The 16,798-nt window shown below is 47.5% G+C and overlaps 1 protein-coding gene across 5 annotated transcripts in view; it reads right to left on the bottom strand.

The window, feature by feature from the left end:
* Window positions 1–16,798, bottom strand: part of NPAS1 (neuronal PAS domain protein 1) — a 114,397-nt gene that overhangs the window by 24,710 nt on the left and 72,889 nt on the right. For all 5 annotated transcript variants that reach the window (XM_082231022.1, XM_082231023.1, XM_082231024.1 and 2 more), the window contains one exon: window positions 8,166–8,255. In XM_082231022.1, the coding sequence (XP_082087148.1) occupies window positions 8,166–8,255 (90 nt within the window). The remainder of the gene's footprint in view (window positions 1–8,165; window positions 8,256–16,798) is intronic.

Here is a 16,798-nt window from a genome sequence, read left to right as displayed (position 1 = left end):
ATTTGATTCTGAATTGATTTTAGAATGTATTTTAATTAATTGATTGTGATTTTATGTGAACTGTATTACTTTTATTGTTGCTAGCCGCTCTGAGCCCGGCTTTGGCTGGGGAGGGCAGGATATACCATAAATAAAAATTATTATTATTATTATTATTCTTCAATGCACGTGGCAATCAAGCTGCAGCCTTCTTGCCCGGTGCGATGTCCCTTGTTTTATGGCTGCGCCCTAGATTTTGGGGGAATCTGGGTGTGCCGGCACATCTGCATGCAGAAGGGGCCTGCCCTGCGCAAACATCGAGAAGCGGCAGCTGCGTTCGGCTGCTGCCCAAAAGCCCCCCCCCCCTGCAGAAGCAGCTAGGAGCACACAACCCAGCCCTCTCTGTTAGCCGCCACCCTCTCCCCAGGAATAAAATAAAATAAAAAGGTAGGCCCCCACCTCCGTGACCTCCGAGCCACCCTGCCTGCCGACCCAACAGCACCTCATCAGCATGCAGGCAGCCAGGGAACCACACTGCCTGATTTGAATACTAAAGGTCAGCACTTCGGGTTAACGTTTCCCACATCGTAATGAATTGGGAGGGGGAGCGGACAGGAGAAAGGGATCAATAAATAATAATGCCGAGGTATCGGCAGGGTCAGGTGCATTCAAAAAGAGCTGCTCCTCATTAAAGATGCACCAGCAAAGGGCAATTTGACTGAAAGAGGAGAGGAAGGCGGAGGAAGAAGGAGGGGGCGGCGGCGGGTAAGGTGGGGGGACACGGAAAGCAGGCCGGAGGAAAGGAAATATATTTGCTGCCCCCTCCTGCAGGGTCAAAGACCTCTAAAGAGCCGGGGCTTGTTAGCAACACACCTCTGGTCTGGCTGCTCAATTCTGTACAGCACCTGGCACCGTCTTCCCCAATGGCTACTAGCCACAACTGGGGCGCTCTGCTAATAATAATAATAATAATAATAATAATAATAATAATAATAATAATTTATTTATACCCAGCCCATCTGGCTGAGTTTCCCCAGACACTCTGGGCAGCTTCCAATCAAGTGTTTAAAACAATACAGCATTAAATATTAAAAACTTCCCTAAACAGGGCTGCCTTCAGATGTCTTTTAAAGAGAAGATAGCTGCTTATTTCCTTCACATCTGAAGGGAGGGCGTTCTACAGGGTGGGTGCCACCACCGAGAAGGCCCTCTGCCTGGTTCCCTGTAACCTCACTTCTCGCAGGGAGGGTACCGCCAGAAGGTCCTCAGTGCTTCCATGGTTGAAGGCGGCAATGCTTCTGAATGCAGAAGGGAAGAGGGCTTGTGTTCGAATCCTGCTTGAAGGGTTTCCCAGAGGCATCTGGTTGGCCAGTGCGAGAACAGGGTGCTGGACTCGTTGGCCTGCCCTACACGAGAGCCAGTGTGGTGTAGTGGTTAAGAGCGGTAGACTCGTAATCTGGGGAACCGGGTTCGCGTCTCCGCTCCTCCACCTGCAGCTGCTGGGTGACCTTGGGCCAGTCACACTTCTCTGAAGTCTCTCAGCCCCACTCACCTCACAGAGTGTTTGTTGTGGGGGAGGAAGGGAAAGGAGAATGTTAGCCGCTTTGAGACTCCTTAAAGGGAGTGAAAGGCGGGATATCAAATCCAAACTCTTCTTCTTCTTCTTCTTATGTTCTTAAGGATGCATCTCCACAGCAGGAAGACGGCCACAGATTAGATTGCCAAGGGAGGGAAAAACAGGCGATGCGTCCGACCATCACATCCTGCTTGCATCGTCTTGCTGAGCTGATGGGTTGAGGGCCAGAGAGCAAAGGGCTGGGCCAAGGCTGGCCCAAGACGTTCTGCTGCCAGAGGCAAATGCCCAGATCACACACACACTCCCTCTTCTGTGTGCAGAATCCGACCGGGCTGGGAGATGCCTCTTACTTCAACTCTGCCAAGCGTCCTCTTCTGCACCTGAGGGCAGCAGGGTAGCTTAAGAGATGCAGGAAGAACCTTGCGCCGCACACAACTCTGTTCCCTCCAACGCCTTCAACCAAGCAACTGCTGCCTGAAGCGGCCGCCTCCCACTACCTAATGGTTGGGCCGGCCCCAAGGAGCTGAAGGACCACGTTGGCGAGGCTCAGCCTTAAAGCTGTGGCGTTGGTTGGTTGGTTTCTAAATGTAAAGGCTGAGAAAGGCATGAATTTGGGGGGGAAGAGTGGGTGGGATTCGAGGGGGGCACAGAGATGACGGAGAGGCGTCTCCAGTGCATTCGAAACTCCTGTTTGAAGAGGGGAGAAGAATTCGGGGACGCACGAGACCCAGACGAATACCGACTCCATTCCAGACCCAGTATGAGAAGGAGCTGCCCAGTAGAGTCCTGATGAAATTTAGAGTGGGATGCAAGAGTCACCTTCCCTCTACACACACACACACACACACACACACACACACACACAGTACCTGTCTTCTTTTCCTCTCACCCGCCCCCCGCCAGTCCCCTCTGCCTTTCTCCTACGGCCTCCGGCAAGGTCTTCTCCATCACAATTTAACGCTATATCAAAGGCTGCCTTCTCCTTGCCCGGGGTTTGCTCCAGTCTGGAATCTTTGCCAGAGAACAGGTTGAAAGTGCCCAGTTTGTAAGTGGGGGCCTCGGGGAGCAAAAATCAGCTTGAAAAGCGGAGCAGTCGTCTTGTCTCTCCCCGTGCCCCCCCACCCCGCAGCTGTTCTCAGGCACACCCCAACCAGATTGCGGGGAGGGGGGGGAGGAAAGCACAGGAAGCCACCCAAAGAAAGAAGGAATGGGTGGGGATGAACCAGACTCAAGATTCGTTATTTACAACGGCTTCCCCATAATTATTCCGTGTACACTGAAAAGAAATCCTGAATTCCAGACAACCAGGAGGTGTGTTTTGGCTTGCAGGGTCTCTCAAGATCTTCCCAGGACCAAAATAGGAATACGCTCCATACACATAGGCATTCGTTCTGCCACCCTTCTCTGCACGGGGGCAGATAAGGCCTAATTCTGACCCAGTTGCCTCCATGGTATATTTTCCAGAGAAAAGCGGCCCACACCGTTTTGCAGCCAGGATGAAGTCCGAACGGCGCTGCAAGCTCTTGGCCTCTGTTCAAAACTCTTCTCTGAAGAGTTTGGTTCCTGGCGGGTAAGAGCAAAGGATTCTGGGGGCTGGAACGCGGCCGCCGAAATTCCAGCACCAGAGTTGGGTTTGTGGCAAAGCGGGGTTCAGATGCCAACTCTGGGAGGCAGGTGTCACTCAAGCCAGTTTTCCCCTAGGGTCTTCTTCGCTCGAGGCGCCCTCCCCCGTCTCTGCCTCAGTTTCCCTTCCTGCATAGCTGGAATCCTTGGAAATAAGAGGAATCGGTTGCCAGCATCCTCTTTCTCCTCCTCCGAAAGGGAGATGTGCTGATGGAACGAGGCAGCTGTCACTCACGCTGCACAAACTGCCGTTCCTGGGCCCGGCGCCAGCCGACTGACACCTCCTAACAACAGGGCTCTCCGCTGGGGGGGGGGGGGGCTGGTCCCTTACCTCCCCTTACCCCTTCATCCAGCTCTAATTGCTTAAGGGGAAATGGAAAGTTGAAAGGCAAAAGAGGTCTCGTTCGGCACTGCGCGGAGTGAAATTGGCGCTATTGATTGGTCGGGGCCGGAGCACGTTCCCCTCTGCTGATATTCAAATCCCGCCGTCAGCCCCCTGCTTTCACATTCTTGCCTTGTTGTCAAGGTGAAAATGAAAAATAAGAAAGCTTAAAAAGAAGAGGGAAAGCTTGCGGGGTGTTATGTTGAGCGTTGAGCGACTTTCGTGCGCAGGAAACGGGGCTTGCCTCTCAGGAGAAATGGCCATGGTCGTTTTACGATTCACTTTACGAATCTGCAGTTCTTCTTCTGCTTTTATGGATGATTCCTTCACAAGAGGCTAGAGGGGGGGGGGAGCGAAGACTTGGTTGCAACCTTTCGTCTCTGTCCCAACTCTCGAGAAGGGAAGCAGGGTCGTGCCATCAACTGTGCTCACAAACCGGCTCCTTTCGCTGTCGGCTCCCCAGGAGCACAGTTCCCTTCTCAGCTGCTTGCTACAAGAGATTTGAAACTCGAAAAGCCAAGCTCGCTTTCTCCCCTCCTCCCTCCTCCTCGCTTTTTCCTTTCGTGCCACGTATTTTCAGACTGCAAGCTGTGGGAGGTGCGGGGTCCTTTTTGGCCGAAGGGTCGAACAAAAAACGCTTTAAACAAATGCGTAAATGACGCTGGGTGGAATCAGCTTGCCACCCCCCAAAAAACCTGGGACAATGCAAAAATAAAAAATTGCTTTCTGCTGCGAGGTCACTCATCAAGCAGCGTGGCACCTGGAACAACAGTGGGAGTCCCGGCAATGGCAGGCAGATGTTTTTGAGGGTACAAATAGGGACACGGGTGGCACAGGTGGCGCTGTGGATTAAACCATAGAGCCTAGGACTTGCCGACCAGAAGGTCAGTGGTTCGAATCCCCGCGACAGGGTGAGCTCCCGTTGCTTGGTCCCTGCTCTTGCCAACCTAGCAGTTCGAAAGCACACCAGTGCAAGTAGATAAATAGGTACCGCTCCGGCAGGAAGGTAAATGGCGTTTTCGTGCACTGCTCTAGTTCACCAGAAGCGGCTTAGTCATGCTGGCCACATGACCCGGAAGCTGAACGCCAGCTCCCTCGGCCAATAAAGCGAGATGAGCGCCACAACCCCAGAGTCGGCCACAACTGGACCTAATGGTCAGGGGTCCCTTTACCTTTACCTTGCCTTAGGGCAAACCACCTTTAACAGGGTGCTTTGCAGGCTGGGTGTGTGGAATCTGGGTTTTACAATTTGCTCCCGACTTCCTCCTCCCCAAGGTCTCCTGGAAAACATGCGCGTGTTGGGATATGGCGGGGGACGACGACGCTCTTCTCTTCTCCCTCTCTTCCCAACTGCAACCCATCAATCGCAACACAGAAGGAAGGCCGATCATCAATTATCAGACAAAGCATGTTTAAATTGCATCGTTTGTAGCAGAGATAATTACCACGATTAATTATTCATGCGATAAGGACTGTGAAGTGTTTATTGGGGGGGGCTGGAAATCGGCAGGCCAGGAAGGGGAGAGATGTTCTCTGTTGGGCGGTGGGACCCAGAACGCTAAAAAGCGTGGGGAGAACACACCTCGCCAGGAGGCAAAGGGTGATGCTGGGGCCGGGCGAAGCCTTCGGCTCAGAGGTTTCTCATGCACCCTTAGAAAAAGGGGTGAATGTCATGTTTTAAAATGAGGTTTAGAAGTTTAAATTTGGTTAATTAAGATGATTTAAGTAAAATGTTATTAAGGGATAATTTGGGGATAAGAACTTGCTGAGTTAATTATTGGAATAGGGATGCAAGAAGGGGAGGTGGGGGAAGTCCGGGAAAGTGGTTAAGAAATTAAGGTTTTAAAATTATATCTGTTATGTGTGTGTTGTGTCTGTCTGTTTTTGTGTTTGTCAAAAATCTTTTTGAAAACCCTAATAAAAATTTTATTTTAAAAAGAAAAAAATTCTCATGCAGCCAGGCCCAAGGAAACATCCTGCGGAACTTGGAAGCTCGCACTCTAGAGCTTGAGCACACGAAGGCAGCCCAATTTAAGGGAGAAAGAGAGAGTCCCCAATGCACCACACTCTCGTGGATCATAGAACTATAGTGTTGGAAGGGAACCCTGAATGCCATCTAGTCCAACCCCCCGCAATGCAAGAATATGCAGCTGTCCCTTACAGGGATCACAGACATACATCTGAAGGCAGCCCTGTTTAGGGAAGTTTTTAATGACTGGTGTTTTATTGTATTTTTAATCTTTGTTGGAAGCTGCCCAGAGTGGCTGGGGAAACCCAGCCAGATGGGCGGGGTAGAAATAAATTATTACTATTATTATTATTACTATTATTATTATCCTTGCGAAACTAAGGGCGTTTCCAAACCGCCCTGTTTGTTGAGCATTCATCCAGATTGGTTTGCAGGGAGATCCGCTACACTGGCTATTTAATGAGCGATCATTTTGATTTCTTTTCAAGAGGAGAGTTAAACTGTTGCCGCATCAGAGCAAGCGTTATCCCACACTTTCCCATGCACCTGCCTTTAGGCGTCATTCTGGGTAGCTGAGATCATATCTCATTGCATTTTAGAAATTGTATTCGTATGTATACATTTCTTTGCCAGATTAAAGTTGCATTCTTACTCATTGTACACATTTCAGCAGCGTTTTATGTCCATTTTGGGGGGCTCTTCCCCAATCCTGTTCACTCTCCCAGAATCACTTGTGGAGTCCCAAATCTCTGGCCTCCAGATGTTTTTGAGCACAACTGCGCTGGCTGGAGCAGATGAGAATTGCCGTCCAAAACAGCTTGTAGGAGTGCAAATATCCAGAGATGTAGTGATCAGGTGGGATTGCTATGAGGAATTATAACAGATATAGAGTAAGCCATCTGTGTCAGCAATGAAAGCATTGTGTTGACTGGGTTTAAACTATTTTGATATGATTCTTGATCAATCTACACCTCTGCATCTCTGACCATTTCCTCTACTGCTCATTTCTCTTGTCACGTACACAGCCCAGTTGCTTAGACAGGCAGGCGTCCTGGGTCCTCAAAGATAGCGGGCAAGTTTCTTTGATGTATATTAATCTTACGATGTTAATCATAGAATCATAGAATCATAGAGTTGGAAGAGACCACAAGGGCCATCGAGTCCAACCCCCTGCCAAGCAGGAAACACCATCAGAGCACTCCTGACATATGGTTGTCAAGCCTCTGCTTAAAGACCTCCAAAGTAGGAGACTCCACCACACTCCTTGGCAGCAAATTCCACTGTCGAACAGCTCTTACTGTCAGGAAGTTCTTCCTGATGTTTAGGTGGAATCTTCTTTCTTGTAGTTTGGATCCATTGCTCCGTGTCCGCTTCTCTGGAGCAGCAGAAAACAACCTTTCTCCCTCCTCTATGTGACATCCTTTTATATATTTGAACATGGCTATCATATCACCCCTTAACCTCCTCTTCTCCAGGCTAAACATGCCCAGCTCCCTTAGCCGTTCCTCATAAGGCATCGTTTCCAGGCCTTTGACCATTTTGGTTGCCCTCCTCTGGACACGTTCCAGTTTGTCAGTGTCCTTCTTGAACTGTGGTGCCCAGAACTGGACACAGTACTCCAGGTGAGGTCTGACCAGAGCAGAATACAGTGGCACTATTACTTCCCTTGATCTAGATGCTATACTCCTATTGATGCAGCCCAGAATTGCATTGGCTTTTTTAGCTGCCGCGTCACACTGTATATTAATCTTACGATGTTAATCTTAGGGCCAGGAAGCAGATCTCACATTAAGGGGATAATGGTCACTGTCTTCCTGGCTATCCTTCTTATCATGTGTATTGCTTGTTTACTACCTCCGGGGTTGCCAGATGCTCTTCTTTGTCGTTCTGTTCTTTGTTTACCCCAGAAATATTTGTGCTTAATTAGCTTTAGTAGTTTAACCTCTCCCCATGTGGGTTTGTGGAAATGCTCAGAAGAAATCTTACGAACACTCTGTAAAAAGTTTTTTTGTGAATAAAAACGGCCTGGGCCAGGGGGTGGAGAAAGAGATTATTATACGCACCCTTCCCAGAGTCTTGCTGGTTCAAGTCTCTGTGTGTATTCTTATTAATCAGAGTTCAATCCTTCCTTTACTTTGCAAACGCAACACAGCTGGAGGGCACCAGGTTGACAAAGGCTGCTCTAGCACGTCTGGTCTCAATCTCCTAAGCTAAACAAGTCAACTTCCTTTAGGCATGGGCAAAAAGGACTGTCCTCATGAGGACTACACACATGCGCTCTCTCTCCCTATTAAAATGGCAGCAGAGGTTCCCAGAAGTCTGCAAGAGCTCCCAGCTTTGCATGCTTAGAGAATACCATAGTAAGCAAATTATGGGTTGGCTGCAACCGTTCCTGCCCATTCCAGCTGCCCAACGGTATCTGGCTGCAGCCCGCAAAGTATTTGGGAGCCTGCAGATTCTCCACCTTGCAGACGCCGCAGAGAATAATCTTGCCTGTTCCCAGCGCAACCCCCACCCGGCTGCATAATACTCATGCGCTATACATCTGGCCGCATGAGTGGGGTTCCCCCCCTCTTTTATTTCCAGTCTGTGCATGTATTATTCACGTTTTAGCACACAGCTCACACAGCTCCTACCTGCGAGAGCCCAAGGTAAATAGACACCGTCTCGGAGATGTAAAGGAATTTTCCCTCCTGGTTCAGTGCAAACACAAACCCATCCAGAGACTGTGGAGAGAGAAAACACAGAAACAACATTTATATTATATAGCTGTGTTCCCCCACCCTCCACTTCAAATAATACAGGCTGGTGCTTTTGCCAAGCAGAGGGGGGAAAGGTGGAAAGAAAGTTATGTGTCACACCAACATAGCTGGTCCAGGTGTAGGGAAGATTCCAAAATTAATATTATTATTTTAGTTATTAGATTTGTATTCTGCCCTTCATCTGAAGATCACAGCGTGGTTCACAGCATAAAACCTTGTTGCAAAACTCCCAGGGCATCACGTCATAGGGACTAGAAACTCTACCCCAAATCAAACCTTGGTAAATCCAGTTCCCAATTTGGTTTAGTGCCCAAACAGATCCAGGGTAGCAACCCAATGCACTAAAAATAGGGCAGCCGGCTTTAAAACGATTGATCAGTGCAGATATTAACTGCAGCTTAAAATGATCCCATTGATTAATTAATGGGTGAGACTGGATCTCGCCAGCTTCCAAGCTGGATGGCAAACAAAACATTGCAGAAGGCCTTTTTCCTTCCTTCCTTCCTATATATATATATATATATATATATATATATATATATATATATATGCTTTCGTAGATTTTCACGGGTATAGGAATGCAGGTTTTGGTGTCTTCGGGTGTCTTCCCGTGTAAGAGTCGGGGTGTCTGTGCGACGTTTCGACGAGGTCTCACTCGTCATCTTCAGGCTGGTGCTTTCGGCTTCTAGAAGCCGAAAGCACCAGCCTGAAGATGACGAGTGAGACCTCGTCGAAACGTCGCACAGACACCCCGACTCTTACACGGGAAGACACCCGAAGACACCAAAACCTGCATATATATGCAGGTTTTGGTGTCTTCGGGTGTCTTCCCGTGTAAGAGTCGGGGTGTCTGTGCGACGTTTCGACGAGGTCTCACTCGTCATCTTCAGGCTGGTGCTTTCGGCTTCGGATTTTCGACAAAATCCAGTGCGCGGGTCTGCCTTGGCAAGGAAGCTGCTGGGAAACGTCAGCCGGGTACTTCCTACTTCCTACTTCCTACTTCCTACTTCCGGGTAGGAAGTACCCGGCTGACGTTTCCCAGCAGCTTCCTTGCCAAGGCAGACCCGCGCACTGGATTTTGTCGAAAATCCGAAGCCGAAAGCACCAGCCTGAAGATGACGAGTGAGACCTCGTCGAAACGTCGCACAGACACCCCGACTCTTACACGGGAAGACACCCGAAGACACCAAAACCTGCATTCCTATACCCGTGAAAATCTACGAAAGCAAATATATATAAATATATATATATATATATATATATATATATATATATATATATATATATATAAAAAACTGTTATCTGCCTCACATTTATAGATGGGAAGGGGTCTCTCTCCTCCTCCAGAGATGATTTTACAACATGCAAACAGTGTTAGAAACTCAGCAATATAAGCCAGCCTCCAAAATGGCACCTTTAACCTAGGTTGCGGTCGCCACAAAGGAATGTCTACTTGCAAGGGGTTTGGACTAGATGATTCTCAGGGTCCCTTCCAACACTACCATTTTACAATACTATGATGTCTGCTACATAGCTTGACTGCAGCTTGCTCTTACAACAATTCACTTGTCCCTGTATGCAAGGAGCAGAGACACACACCATGGAAATGGAACTGGTATTAACTTTAATACCAGTTCCATTTCCATGGCGTGTGAAGCAAATCAGCCCTGAGTGCTCACTGGAAGGACAGATCCTGAAGCTGAGGCTCCAAGACTTTGGCCACCTCATGAGAAGAGAAGACTCCCTGGAAAAGACCCTGATGTTGGGAAAGATGGAGGGCACAAGGAGAAGGGGGCGACAGAGGACGAGATGGTGAGACAGTGCTCTCGAAGCCACCAGCATAAGTTTGACCAAACTGCGGGAGGCAGTGGAAGACAGGAGTGCCTGGCGTGCTCTGGTCCATGGGGTCACGAAGAGTCGGACACGACTAAACAACTAAACAACAACAACATGGACTAAGGCAGAGGTTTTTAAACTGTGGTGATCAGCCTGGCACCCAGAAATCTCCACGCATCCCCAATTGGACCCAGACCAGTAGCAAAATGCACCTGACGCCCTGGGGAATTTTGAACACTGCATGCAAACATATTTAAGTTCAGATTGAGGAAGCAAAATGGGGGTGGGGATAAATTACCGTATTTTCCGCTCTATAAGACGCACCAGACCATAAGACGCACCTAGTTTTTGGAGGAGGAAAACTAGAAAAAAAATATTCTGAATCCCAGAAGCCAGAACAGCAAGAGGGATCACTGCTCAGCGAAAGCAGCAATCCCTCTTGATGTTCTGGCTTCTGAGATAGCTGCGCAGCCTGCATTCGCTCTGTAAGACGCACACACATTTCCAATTACCTTTTAGGAGGGAAAAAGTGAGTCTTATAGAGCAAAAATTACAGTAATTTAAAACAGGAAGCACTTTCAGATTGGCTGGCAGCCAATATTAAAGACGTACCATACTTTTCCGTGTATAAGACAAGGCTTTTTTTTACTCCAAAATAGTGTTAAAAAATGGGGGTTGTCTTATACACGGAGCGTGGGTAGGGAGGACATGTGACTGCCGCAAGCTGCAGATTGTCACAGGCGATTGGTGTCTGTGGCAAAGGCTGGTTGTATTGGCTGGTGCCGCAGCAATTCTGCGTGCGATTGTCAGCCACTGCTGGCGATCGGGCAGATGCTTTATGGATTCTGCGATGCGAGCGATTGTCAGCACCTATCCATTGGGTTAGTGATTTACTGCATCCCCCCTCCCCCCCCGGAAAAGCTCCAGGCAATCCTCCCCCAAAAAAGATCAACAAGCAGGGGGTGTGTTATACACGGAAAAATAAGGTATGTGCAGAAAACCTGGCAATGGCAGGCTATGAAGGTAAGCTGTTGCCTTGATCAGAGACAAACCATTGGCCCATATATAGCCAGGCTTGGCCTGCTCTGGCCAGCAGCGACTCTCCAGGCGCAGGGCTCTTCCACAACTTTCCCATCCACCACAGACTGCTTTTCATGAGGACTGAACCTGCAACCTCCTGCAAGCAAGATATGCGCTCCACCATTGAGTTAGGGACTCCTCTAGCACCAGGTTTGTAGGGACGTTATGGGCTGTTTCTGAGTGGATTTCCATCTCCCTCTCCTGACTCCCAGGCTTCAGCCCCAAAAGATGAAGTCAGGCACTGAATGTTAGAAGGATGTTGGATAGAAACTAAGTGGTTTCCAGCTGTAATGCTTTAAGAGATATGAATTTTTTTTACAAATGGGTAAAAGTTTAATGGTAAGGATTTGCTGAACTAACAAATCGAACTGGAATGCAAAGAAGGGAGGTATGAGGAGGTCCGAGGAAATAAGTGTATGGAAGATATGTTATTGAAAATCAATGTGTGTTTTTAACTGTTTTTTATTTTGTATGTTAATTTTTCCTTTTTCTTGTTATATCTTAAAAACTTTTAATAAATATCTTTAAAAAACAAAAACAAAAGATGAAGTCAGGCACTAATCTGCATGTGATGAAGTGGACTCTTGTTCACGGAAGCTTGTTAAACTACAATAAATGCGCCCGTTGTTAAGGTGCCACAAGGCCCTTTGTCGCTTCTGCCAAAACAGGCAGCATGGCAACACCCCAGGAACGCTATTTGCTACAGGAGAAGTACCCCACAAAATAGCTGCTTGCAAGGGCTGGGCAACATCAAGACTAGAGCCAAGTCAATACCAAAGGACCAAAAGTCACCCAAAGCAGTCCTGGAATTAAGAATATTAGGAAGTGAGAGCTGGACCATTAAGAAGGCTGATCACCGAAGAATTGATGCTTTTGAATTATGGTGCTGGAGGAGACTCTTGAGAGTCCCATGGACTGCAAGAAGATCAGACCTATCCATTCTGAAGGAAATCAGCCCTGAGTGTTCACTGGAAGGACAGATCCTGAAGCTGAGGCTCCAAGACTTTGGCCACCTCATGAGAAGAGAAGACTCCCTGGAAAAGACCCTGATGTTGAGAAAGATGGAGGGCCCAAGGAGAAGGGGACGACAGAGGATGAGATGGTTGGACAGTGTTCTCGAAGCTACCAGCATGAGTTTGACCAAGCTGCGGGAGGCAGTGGAAGACAGGAGGGCCTGGCGTGCTCTGGTCCAGGGGGTCACGAAGAGTCAGACACGATTAAATAACAACAAGAATATTAGGGTTCGTTTTGAGCAAAAAGGCATTCCTAAACCTTGTCGTAGCAAAGGCAGACTCGGAAGAGAAAGAAGAGCAGTTGTCGGTATAGCATGAGACCCTTACTCTCAGGGTCGTGGGTTCAAGCCCCACATTGGGCAAAAAGATTCTTTTTGGTTGGTTCCTTCCAACTCTATGTCAACCAACCCATCTCAAACCTTCACTGGCATATAGACGAGGTTCCAAAAGGTTCAGTACAATAAAATCGCAGCAGTTTCTGCATCTAACAGTTGAAATACTGTGACGTTTGCGAATCCTCACTGCGTGTTGCAGAAACTTGGCTGCTATCTCCATCTCATCCCCATGCTGAGTAAACATTAGGAAGACTACCTTGCAATTCTCCGATGGCCACTACCTGCTAATTAACCAGCTGATTAATGAACACAAATTGAACTGTCTGATACAAAGGGCAGGGCAAAAGAACGATGGTTCTATAAAGTCTCAGAAGCCAGAGGGGGTTGCCAAATAAGATATTCAGTGTTCTAGGGGGTGGGGCTTAAGACCCTGAACAGCTCCTGCCCATCTATAGCTACCCACCACTCAGGCTACGTCCAGCACCCACTGCCAGAGGCAGAATGCCCTGGATACCAGCTGGTGGGACTCACAAGCCGGGAGAGTCCTGGTGCAGCGAGATTCAGCTCGAAGGTTTCCCACGTGGGTATTTGGTTGGCCAGTGTGAGAACAGGGTACTGGACAGAATAGGGTCCCTGGCCTGGTTCGGAAGAGTTCCCTCTTACTCTCTGGTGCTGGCAGGAGCAAGACAAAATACTGCAAAACAATTGCTTATAACCAAAAAACGGGGCCTTTTCTGCAGTGGCTCCCCGTTTGTGGAATACTCTCCCCAGAGGAGTTCGCCTGGCGCCTTCATTATACGCCTTTAGGCGCCAGGTGAAAATGTTCCTCTTCAGCCAGGTCTTTGGCTAACATCCCATATCCTGTTAAATGCGTTTGTTGGGAGGGTTCTTTTGTTTGTTTGTTCTTGTTTTTATTATGCATTTTGTGGTTTTTTCCTCTCTCGCATTTTCATGCTGTGAACAGCCTTGAGATCTACAGAGCCAAGAGCAGAGCACCTATTTAATAAATGAAAATAAATAATAAGAAAGCCTTGCAAATCTGCTTTGTTCCCACAAGGTCACAGAACCTAGCCTCTCTCTGGTCAGGGTTTGGGTTACCTTGACACAGAGTTCTGACAGAGAGCTTTTGTGGGCGTGTTTTTCTTTTAAAGCTCAGAGTACACCTTGCATCCCAACAGAGACCTCTGGCTTAAGAAACAGATTTGAAAGTGCATGTAAATGTTGACGTTATTTCTCCCTAACTAGATTTGTCTACTTTGCTTTTGAAGCCACCCAGAGTTGGTGGCGATCTTTACCTCTTAGGGGAGCGAATTAACCCTGCGCCGTGCAAAGAAATACCGTATTTTTCGCTCTACAAGACACACCAGACCATAAGACGCACCTAGTTTTTGGAGGAGGAAAATAAGAAAAAAAATATTCTGAAAGTCAGAAGCCAGAACAGCAAGAGGGATCGCTGTGCAGTGAAAGCAGCAATCCCTCTTGCTGTTCTGGCTTCTGGGATAGCTGCGCAGCCTGCATTTGCTCCATAAGACGCACACCCATTTCCCCTTACTTTTTAGGAGGGGAAAAGTGAGTCTTATAGAGCAAAAAATACGGTAACTTATTTTGCCTGCCCTGAAGCTTACAGCTTTCAGCTTTGTTGACCGACTCCGGATTGCAGTGTTTTACTGTGACAAGAAGGACAACTTTCTTTCCGCTTTCTCCAAATTGAGCATAAATTTTATGCACCTCCATGTGGATTTAAGATCTGCACAGCGCCTAAAGAGGCACCTAGAAGCAGCTGTTTAAAAGTGCAGGAACATCTGGAAATTCCCTGGGCAAAGAGGAGAGAGGCAGCAAACCCTCTCTGCAAAATAAGGAGCAAGAAAGCTCTGAATGAGCCATTGGGCCAAAGACCTTGGCCGTAACATCTATTTTGAAGAGTGGGAAAAACTCTGGAAACAACACCTAAAATTTACGGCCTGTGTGTTACTCAAGGAGAACTTAATGAAAATGTTTTATCGCTGGTATCTGACCCCGGTTAAGTTAGCCAAAATGTATGGATCCTGCAATAAATGCTGGAAATGTAAGGTAAGGGAGGGTACCTTCTACCACCTGTGGTGGGAATGCCCAAAGGTTACAGAATTCTGGGAAAGTATATATGATGAGATGAAAAAAATGCTAAGATATACCTTTAAGAAAAGACCAGAGGCGTTCTTGCTAGGTATGGTAGGAAAGGAAATTAAGAAGAAAGATTACAAATTGTTTCAATATGCAACAACAGCAGCAAGGGTCCTAATAGCAAAAAATTGGAAGCAGGAGAGTATTCCAACAATGGAGGAATGGAGAAGTAAATTATTAGAATACGTGGAGATGGACAGGATGACATGTAAAATCAGATATACAAAAGATCAGAGGTTTGTTGAAAATTGGGAAAGTTTTACGAAATATCTGGAAAGCTTAATCGATGAACAGACAACACTAGTAGGCTTCCTAGGAGCTCTGTAAGAGGTAAAGGGTAAAGCTAAAAGAAAATGGATAGATGAGAATGACTTATGGCTTTACAAACTTGGAAATGCGGATTTGTTGATTTAACGTTATTTTGGACGATTCGTGGAACGACTGAAGGAAGTCAACTTATTTTCTTTAAGTGAATGGATATGAGTTTGGATAAAGTTTGTTATGTATTGCAACTTTTGAAAAACCAATAAAAATTATGCATAAAAAAAAAAAAAGAAAGCTCTGAATATTTGTGATGAGCAAAGACCAGACAGACAGAGAGAGAGAGAGAGAGCGCAACCTCTTCAGGGTTCATCCAGGGAGGAGAGCCGAATAAGGCCGAGAGGGGGAGGGGAGAAGAGCCACAGCCAAAAGTTTTTCTTCCCCCTTTGCTTCTTCACCCCCCACTCCAAACTGTTCCAGAAAACAGGAAGCTGCTCCCCAAGGAGACACAGGACGGAAGCTTCAGACGTCCCCTTTGAATCTCGCCATGGCAAATGTTAGCAAACGCCAAAAAATGCCCAGTTTTCGGGTCCCCGGCCAAATCCCTTTAAAGCTGGATGATTATGTCCTCTCCTAAGGCAACGTTTGAAGCAGTTTACGAAACCGGTCCCAGGGCAGTTGGGCAGAAAGGACTCTGCGAGCTCCAAGGGGAGGACTTTGGGGGCGCAACGCTGAGTTCGCCCTCCTTTCGTTTTGCAAAGTCCGGGCGATAAATCCCTGTAAGGAGGGATGAATGTTAACCTGGCCCCTCTGTGGCTGCAACAATGCCCAGGGCTGGAAAGAGGGATCGGGGCCAAAGCAGTCACCACTCCCAGGGCCAAAGGACATGTTATATGCCAACTTGTGTACTGGTCGCAGGGGGATGTGGGGTATGGTGGGGAAGCGGACTTGAAGCATGGAAGTGGCTCATGTAACCCTTTCCTCACTTTCTTTGCCCTAAACTCAAAATCAGCTGCTTCTCCCCCCCTCCCCGGTTCAAAAGATATTATTTACCCTCAAGACATTGATTCCATAAAACATATTTTGTTGCATTGTGCAAAATATGAGCAAGCCAGGGCTGAACTGATACTACCCTTGCTGGTACCTTTCCCAGGAAAATCAGAGGCTCACTATGTCAGGTTCCTATTGAAAGACCGGACAAATGCTAGAACATTAGCAGTGGCAAAGTTTTTATTAGAATCATAGAATCATAGAGTTGGAAGAGACCACAAGGGCCATCGAGTCCAACCCCCTGCCAAGCAGGAAACACCATCAGAGCACTCCTGACATATGGTTGTCAAGCCTCTGCTTAAAGACCTCCAAAGAAGGAGACTCCACCACACTCCTTGGCAGCAAATTCCACTGTCAGCTCTTACTGTCAGAAAGTTCTTCTATTGGTGGTTGCAAGAACAAATAATCCCTATATTCTGAACAAAATGCTTGTTTAACCTGGAGGTAGGCTGTGTGAATTGTGTATTGCTTTGTAATGATTGGTTGGGTCTCTGGACCGTAATAAAGATTGATGATGATCTACCCTCACAAGCACGCATTTAAAAAGGTGGAAAGGGGGAGTCATCGCCATTTGCACAGGAAGAAGTGAAGCACCCCACTTTGCTTCTCTACTCTAGATTGCCTGTTCCCGAAGAAACTTCTCAATCAAAAAAACAGTGGGGGGGGGAGTCTGTTAGGGCACAACACTTTGCCTTTGAAATGTAGTTTCACTCTGAAAGGAAGATTAAACAAGCAGATGTTTGGCAAAATTTCTAGTCCATGTGATTGCCAG

The sequence above is a fragment of the Podarcis vaucheri genome, assembly GCF_965113315.1.
Source record: "Podarcis vaucheri genome assembly, chromosome: 7".
In the NCBI taxonomy this organism is placed as follows: domain Eukaryota; kingdom Metazoa; phylum Chordata; class Lepidosauria; order Squamata; family Lacertidae; genus Podarcis; species Podarcis vaucheri.
The sequence above is the reverse complement of the archived record's forward strand: the minus strand, read 5'-3'. Positions and strand labels throughout refer to the sequence as shown.